We start from the raw sequence: 8,604 nt of genomic DNA, 5'->3' as shown, positions 1-8,604 counted from the left end.
TGACTTTTTCAAATGGGACAACTACATACATAAAGTGCTTTAATTTCTAAACGGTAAAATATATACGCATGAATACTTTTATTTGTATTTATTTTATTTCACCTTTATTTAAACAAGTTCTCATTTACAACTGCAACCTGGCCAAGATAAAGCAAAGCAGTGCGACAGAAACAACAACACAGAGTTACACATGGAATAAACAAGCGTACAGTCAATAATACAGTGATTTTTGCAATTCGTTCCAGACATTGGCAGCAGAGAAATGGAAGGAAAGTCGGCCAAAGGAGGAGTTGGCTTTGGGAATGAACAGTAAAATATACCTGCTGGAGCGCGTGCTGCGGTTGGTTGTTGCTATGGTGACCAGTGAGCTGAGATAAGGCGAAGCTTTACCTAGCAAACACTTATAGATGACCTGGAGCCAGTGGGTTTCGTGACGAATATGTAGCGAGGACCAGCCAACGAGAGCATACAGGTCGCAGTGGTGGGTGGTATAAGGGGCTTTGGTGACAAAACGGATGGCACTGGGATAAACTGCATCCAGTTTGCTGAGTAGAGTGTTGGAGGCTATTTTGTAAATGACACCACCGAGGTCAAGGATTGGTAGGGTAGTCAGTTTTACAAGGGTATGTTTGGCAGCATGAGTGAAGGAGGCTTTGTTGCGAAATAGGAAGCCGATTCTAGATTTGATTTTGGATTGGAGATGCTTAATATGAGTCTGGAAGGAGTGTTTACAGTCTAGCCAGACACCTAGGTATTTGTAGATGTCCACATATTTTAAGTCAGAACCGTCCAGAGTAGTGATGCTAGTCGGGTGGGCGGGTACGGGCAGCAATCGGTTGAAGAGCATGCATTTAGTTTTACTAGCATTTAAGAGCAGTTGGAGGCCATGGAAGGAGTGCTGTATGGCATTGAAGCTCGTTTGGAGGTTAGTTAGCACAGTGTCCAAAGAAGGGCCAGATAGATGTATACAGAATGGTGTCGTCTGAGTAGAGGTGGATCACATCATCTCCAGCAGAAAGAGAGACATCATTGATATATACAGAGAAAACAGTTGGCCGAGAATTGAACCTTGTGGCACCCCCAAAGAGACTGCCAGAGGTCCAGACAACAGGCCCTCCAATTTGACACACTGAGAAATAGTTAGGGAACCAGGCGAGGCAGTCATTTGAGAAGCCAAGGCTATTAAGTCTGCCGATAAGAATACAGTGATTGACATATTTGAAAGCCTTGGCCAGGTCGATGAATACGGTTGCACAGTCCTGTTTTTTATCGATGGCCTTTATGATATTGTTTAGGACCTTGAGCGTGGCTGAGGTGCACCCATGACCAGCTCGGAAACCGGATTGCATAGCGAAGAAGGTCCGGTGGGATTTCGAAATGGTCGGTGATCTGTTTGTTCACTTGGCTTTCGAAGACTTTAGAAAGGCAGAGCAGGATAGATATAGGTCTGTAGCAGTTTGGGTTTAGAGTGTCTCCCCCTTTGAAGAGGGGGATGACCGCGTCCGCTTTCCAATCTTTAGGAATCTCAGACGATACGAAAGACAGGTTGAACAGACTAGTAATAGGGGTTGCAACAATGGCGGCGGATAATTTTCGGAAGAGAGGGTCCAGATTGTCTAGCCCAGCTGATTTGTAGGGGTCCAGATTTTGCAGCTCTTTCAGGACATCAGCTGTCTGGATTTGGGTGAAGGAGAAGCAGGGGGGGGGCTTGGGCCAGTTGCTGCGGGGGGTGCAGAGCTTTTGGCCGGGGTTGGGGAGCCAGGTGGAAAGCATGGCCAGCCGTAGAAAAATGCTTATTGAAATGATCGATTATAGGGGATTTATCGTGGTGACAGTTTTTCCTAGCCTCAGTGCAGTGGGCAGCTGGGAGGAGGTGCTCTTATTCTCCATGGACTTGACAGTGTGCCAAAACTTTTTGGAATTAGTGCTACAGGATGCACTTTTCTGTTTGAAAAAGCTTGCCTTTGCTTTCCTAACTGACTGTGTATATTGGTTCCTGACTTCTCTGAAAAGTTGCATATCGCAGGGACTATTCGATGCTAGTGCAGAACACCACAGGATGTTTTTGTGCTGGTCAAGGGCAGTCAAGTCTGTAGTGAACCAAGGGCTATATCTGTTTCTAGTTCTACATTTTTTGAAAGGGGCATGCTTATTTAAGATGGTGAGGAAAGCATTTTTAAAGAACAACCAGGCATCTTCTAATGACGGGATGAGGTCAATATCCTTCCAGGACACCCGGGCCAGGTCAATTAGAAAGGCCTGCTCACAGAAGTGTTTTAATGGCTGCAAGCCCTATATCGGGATCAATATGACAACAGCCAGTCCAAGTGCAGGGCGCAAAAATTCAAAACTCATAAATTTCATAATTACAATTCCTCAAACATACATGTGTTTTATATCATTTTAAAGGTAATCTTGTTGTTAATCCCACCAAAGTGTCCGATTTCAAATAGGCTTTTCAGCGAAAGCACTACAAACGATTATGTTAGGTCACCACAAAACTAAAAATAATCATAGCCATTTTTCCCAGCTAATGATAGCATCACAAAAGCCAGAATAGAGATAAAATGAATCACTAACCTTCGATTATTTTCATCAGATAACACTCATAGGACTTCATGTTACACAATACATGCCTGTTTTGTTTGATTCAATTTATATTTATATAAAAAAATCTGAGTTTACATTGACGCTACAAGAATCACTAAATGCAAAAACATCAAGTGACTTTGCATAGCCCATCGTTTCAACATACATACTCATCATAAATATAGATGATAATACAAGTTATACACATTGAATTATAGATATACCTCTCCTTAATGCAACCGCTATGTCAGATTTTTAAAAAACTTTAAGGAAAAATAACTGCACGCTATAATCCGAGACGGCGCTCAAATTAGCATATCACAGCTGCAAATTTAGCGTCACTATAAACAACAAAATATATCATAAATATTTCATTACCTTTGTTGGTTTCGATCAGAAGGCTTAGCAGAAACTCCAGGTCCACAATAAATGTTTGTTTTGTTCGAAAAAATCCGTTATTTATGTCCAATTGTTAGCGCGTTTGGTAAACATACCCAAAAGCTAATTCTGGTCAGCTTCATATCGGACAAAAACTTCAAAATGTGATATTACCGGTCGAAGAAACATTTCAAACTAAGTACTGAATCAATCATTAGGATGTTTTTAACATATAGCTTCAATAAAGTTCCAACCGGAGTATTTTTGTTCTCTTCGTGAGCCTTGGAACGGCAGTGGCTTGCATGAGGAAGTGGAATGTTACGCCAGTGGCTGCTTGATGTACAACTGACTGATTCTGCTCTCATTCTCTCCCACACCACCATAAAAATCTCATTGGAATTTCTATTGATTGCTGACATCTAGTGGAACCCCTAGGCAGTACAATCCCAGTCCTACGTCATTTGGACTTCTTTCTGTTGAATACAGACAATCTCAGATTTCTGACTTCCGGTTTTGATTTCAACTCAGGATTTTGCCTGCCAATATGAGTTCTGTTAATTTCAGAGAAATAATTCAAACAGTTTTAGAAACTTTGGAGTGTTTTCTATCCAATATAAATAATAATATGCAAATATTAGGAATTATGACTAAGGAGCAGGCCGTTTGAAATGGGCACCTTTCATACAAGCTACTCAATACTGCCCCTGAGCGTTTGACAGTGATGAGGTCTGGTGGTTTGACCGCGGACCCATAACGGACACAGGCAATGAGGCAGTGATCGCTGTGATCCTGGTTGAAAAAGGTGACATTCTGTACTGTCGCCTAATTTGAAACACTATATCTCAAATCCAAAATTATGGAGCATAGCACCAAATTTAAAACTGTAAGCTTCACTGTCCAAACACATATGGTGTGGACTATGTGTGTCTGGTAAACACATGTAGATCTGGTGAACAGTTATCACTTGTTGACCAACTACAGGAATACTGACCTCAGAGTCTCCAGTTTACAGTGGCGATTCCCCAGTCCAGCAGAGAGCAGCTTCACTCCTGAATCCTTCAGGTCATTGTTACTCAGATCCAGCTCTCTCAGGTGTGAGGGGTTTGAACTGAGAACTGAGGCCAACACTTTACAGGATGTGTCTGTGAGTTTACAGCCAGTGAGTCTGTCAACACAGAAGAAATACAATGACAGACAGGTTGTATTAAAATGTTACGCTTAGCTTTCCCTGTTTACACTGTAACCTCTGCACAAATAATGTGTTGGGTTTGACCTCAGAGCTGAGACCAGAGAAGCACAGCCTTCCTCTGTGACTAGACAGCCTGACAGCCTGCAAAGAGTCAAATCATATTAAAACCACACTGATATTCTTTTGGTGAAAATAGTGGCAGTATATTTTTTCAAAATGTTCAGATATATCAGTGTCCTGAAACCTGCCATATCTATTCATAAATGAATGTATAATAATTATAAATGATCATGATTATCATTATTAGAAATGACAAATTATTCAAGTACTGCTTGTGGATAGAAAAATGCATTTTAACAAATATTTGAGTAGATTGACCAGAAATGAATGAACGTTTCATTACTACAAATGATCATACAATTACTTGTAGAAAGAAACATGTATAGTACAAATATTTGAGTAGACTGACCAGACCAGTTTAAAAAGCAGATTAAGATTGTATTGAGTATACAGTCCACACCATATACAAGTTGACAGTGAAGCTAAGATTTTAAATGAGGTTCTGTATTCCAACATTTTGGATTCCAGATCAAATGTTTCATATGAGGTGACAGTATATAATGTCACCTTTTATTTGGGGATATTTTAATACATACCGTATCTGTTTCACATTTAAAAATTAAAGCACTTTATGTATCTAGTCCCCCTATTTGAAGAAGTCATAAGTTTTCTGACCAATTAACTTATAGTGTATTAAAATCGTCAAAATAATAGTATTTGGTCTGATATTCCTTGAACACAATGACTACATCAGCTTGTGACTCAAACTCATTAATTGCATTTGCAGTTTGTTTTGGGCTATATTTTGCCCAATATTAAAATGTTGGATGATGACTGGAGTGACATGTTCCTAAATACTACTAAAGTAATCCTGATGATGCCATGATTAAGATAAATCATGAATGAATCATGAATAATAAAGATTGAGGAAGTTACAGAGGCAAAACATGCTAACCTCTCACCATTACCAACAACAGAGGCTACAACAAAACATGCTAACCTCTGGAGAAGAGTGACACCATTACGCGCTACTAGACAAAAGAGCACAAAAGGCATAACAGCATACAACCACAAGTAGGCCTCAACTGAAGAAACAGTCAACACTATATCAGTTCACCAGGAAGTAAGACGCGAGACCAGAATCCCTAGCTCCAGAGATGAGACGAATCAAATATCATGGCTTAACCTCCCTCGACTTCTACGCAATAACATGACATGAACGACGAGATTCTCTAGTGGAGGAGAATAACAAAAAATAACATCACTGAGAGCATCACTGACAGTCCTATCAACCATCAACAGACAATCGACCTACAACAAAATCGACTACAGTGCTACACCTCTGGTCTTCTCGAGTCGTGCACTATACCAGAGTGACTTCAGAAACAGGAGGTTGAGCGAATGTGTTTGACTGAAGAACAAAAAACAAGCCTTAACACTCCCAAGATCTCACCAGTTAGGCAAAAGGTCATACAGACGCGGAGTCACTCAAGCTGCCAGTGGACCATCAAAAACACAGCTAAAGCCTCCAGAGCCTTCGTTCTGTGCAAGCTACAATAATAAACAACATTATATAAATACCATGCAAGGCTGAAGAAAAACAATCTAATGATTCCGCCGAATACTCAAATAACTGATCCATTTTATACAGTAATGTACAAAGTAAGGAAATATACTATTGAATAACAAATATATCATCAACTATATCAACATTCTCATTGATTTCTCACAATGTTAACGTCATAACATAGCAATACAGCCATAAGACAACTAATCAGACAATAAGGAAGATGCATCCATTATCTATGAATTGACTTTGTGTGGAGAATAACAAATCGCATCTGCCACTCTCTATTATACCACTTCCCTAAATACAACACGCCACTCAGGCTACAAACACGAAGACGATGTTCTTGAGATTCTACATCATGATCCATCTTACCCAGAGTACATCAAGAGGTCTGTATTCACGAGCTGTCTAGTCACAGAGGACACACAAACACGGCTCGTGAGCACTTCTCTTCATCCAGTTCTCTAGACTCTACATATAGCGAAGGTCCATAACACCACACAACTCAACCTCGCACAACTGACGACGTACAGCCTGAAATCTGAGTTACTCCAAATGAGACACCAGTGAAGGTGTGATCATCAGGATAAAAACTGAGTAAGCGCTCATACCTCTGGCTGACGATTACCCACTAGGAGTGAATCCCTCAAGTGATGAGCTAAACAACATAGAGCGAGGCACACATCCTTAATCAGACCAGTTCAGCTAACATGATACAGATGTGCTGACATCACAAACATGTAACCACGTGCTCTCTCTCAGAATTATACTGTAAACCATATAACACGACGGCTCAGACACCCACATGCATTGTCGTCTCTAACCAGACATCTACCATACTATTCACACAGACTCACACAAGAGACTTGTAAGCTATTTTGACAGAAAATAGAAGCTAACCTCGTCTACAACTTAAGATCCTTAAAAATATTTGAGACTGTATGAGGCAGAACTACCAAAAACATGTCTAATTCTGCGATCTTACTATGATGAGACGCCATGTATATCGAGATCAGTATAGAGATCGTACAGAAACAAAAGAATGCAAATGTCACCATTACCAATATCAGAGGCTACAGAAAAACATTGCTAACTATCTCATCCCCTTATCCCAATTAAAAATATATAGCAGTCATACGAACAAAATAACATTTAGCTAACACTCTCACCACATACAATAAAACAGAGGTCTTATCAAGCTAAATACATGCTAACTTCTCATCGCTATATAGCCTAGTTTAACAGACTGCTACCCAAATTAAAACATGTGCCATAAAAATCCTTAACTTATTCTGTCACACTCTATGTATTACAATATTCGGTATCATTATACACGGCCTACTATTATAAGATAAATTGCCAAACTTCCCATACTCGACTCCGTATCGGAATAATACGTAGAGAGTCATACAAATCAAACGCATTATTGGACTAACCTTTCTCATCATTAACAAATAACCATAGACGTACTATTTGTAGGCCAAAACATTGCTATAACCTCGGCAGTTTCACCTGTTATTGGGGATTGACATAGTTTAACTGAGGATAATGAGCTTAGAATTTCAATATACACTAAGCTAGAAACTGAATCGTGTGAATAATTGCTCACTGGTCAATTTATCCTAGAGTAAGGCACACGACTTAACTCAAATTGACTAAACTGTAACCTAAACACATAAAGACCAAGTATATAACTGTTTCTGAGAGGGAAAAAATCCCAACACTTCCATTGCTGAGACTCTGATCTACTCACATGAATTACTTATGATAAAACATCCAAGGGCTGAATCGAGAATCCGTGAATAAACTCAAAACATGGCTAAACCGACCTCTCAACGAACTAATTCACCAGCTATTAAATATATGAAAGAGGGGCGTCTGAGGTCATTTGTGGCCTCGGTGCTAACATAATGAACATGTATCAACACAAAAGTCTAATTCATCCCATATATTGGGTCAATCTGGTAATGATGGGCGAGTACTTGGATATGGCATTCCCATATGTTTGAATTCTAGTAGGTATGCGCACTAATCCACAATGTAATGTGAGAGCAGGTTAAGTTCAGAAAGTGAGCATAGTGGCTTAATTCCATTACGTTTTTGTGTAGCGCAATTAACCAACGTTGCTAATTTCATGGTGGATCATATCCAAAAGGTGATCAGGGAGAGGCATATAGTTCATTGTCACTTTGCATTGGTAGCCTCTTGTTCGCACTTTGAGGTTAATGAGGGGAAGAGAGACATTCAAAAACAGCAACTAGGTATCACATAATCGCTTGTGAAGACATTGCAATGTTATTCATGAGATCCAAGAGTGATGAAGGAGTATAGCCAATCAATAGTTAGTGCTGTGTATTGATAAGCCTCTGTTAAAATACTTGGCAGGCATTGGAATATAGGGAACCAGAGTAAGGTAGCTAAAACACTGGTATGAGACCATATGTTTTAATGAATTTATAATCCTCTGTTCATATAGTGTTAGAGGTTGAGAGTATTAACGGTTTCAATCAAGATGGTAAGAATCTTACTGATACTATATGTAGCCCTGATTATTGGATAATGTGTTTTCAATATGTCTAAGGAACTTGAGCGATAAAATGGTATATTTGAGTTATGGTTTACGCCTGTCTGAATATTCATTTTATTTCAGTGAAATATTGTGTGAGAGGTTAATAGTTCATTGTTTTTTGATTGTATGTCTTCTGTTAATATCCTTTATGGTAATTTAAACAAGTTCTCATTTACAACTGCAACCTGGCCAAGATAAAGCACAAGCAGTGCAGGTGAGAGCAGAGAACACAACACAGAGTTACCACAT

The 8,604-nt window shown here is 39.6% G+C and overlaps 1 protein-coding gene across 2 annotated transcripts in view; it reads right to left on the bottom strand.

Moving 5' to 3' along the window:
• Nucleotides 1–3,832: 3,832 nt before the first annotated feature.
• LOC139027190 (ribonuclease inhibitor-like) overlaps nt 3,833–8,604 on the bottom strand; it is a 7,774-nt gene continuing 3,002 nt past the window's right edge. The window contains exons 3-4 of one of the 2 annotated variants that reach the window (XM_070442341.1): nt 4,241–4,297; nt 3,833–4,075 (exon numbers count right to left, since the gene is read on the bottom strand). In XM_070442341.1, the coding sequence (XP_070298442.1) occupies nt 3,943–4,075; nt 4,241–4,297 (190 nt within the window). In that variant the 3' untranslated portion in view covers nt 3,833–3,942. Of the gene's footprint in view, nt 4,133–4,240; nt 4,298–8,604 lie in introns of both variants that reach the window. The other variant, XM_070442340.1, reaches the window with a different exon arrangement.

This window comes from Salvelinus sp. IW2-2015, unplaced genomic scaffold (genome assembly GCF_002910315.2).
Source record: "Salvelinus sp. IW2-2015 unplaced genomic scaffold, ASM291031v2 Un_scaffold8042, whole genome shotgun sequence".
Taxonomy (NCBI): Eukaryota; Metazoa; Chordata; class Actinopteri; order Salmoniformes; family Salmonidae; genus Salvelinus; species Salvelinus sp. IW2-2015.
Note: the sequence above shows the minus strand (reverse complement) of the source record. Positions and strands in the feature narration are given on the sequence as shown.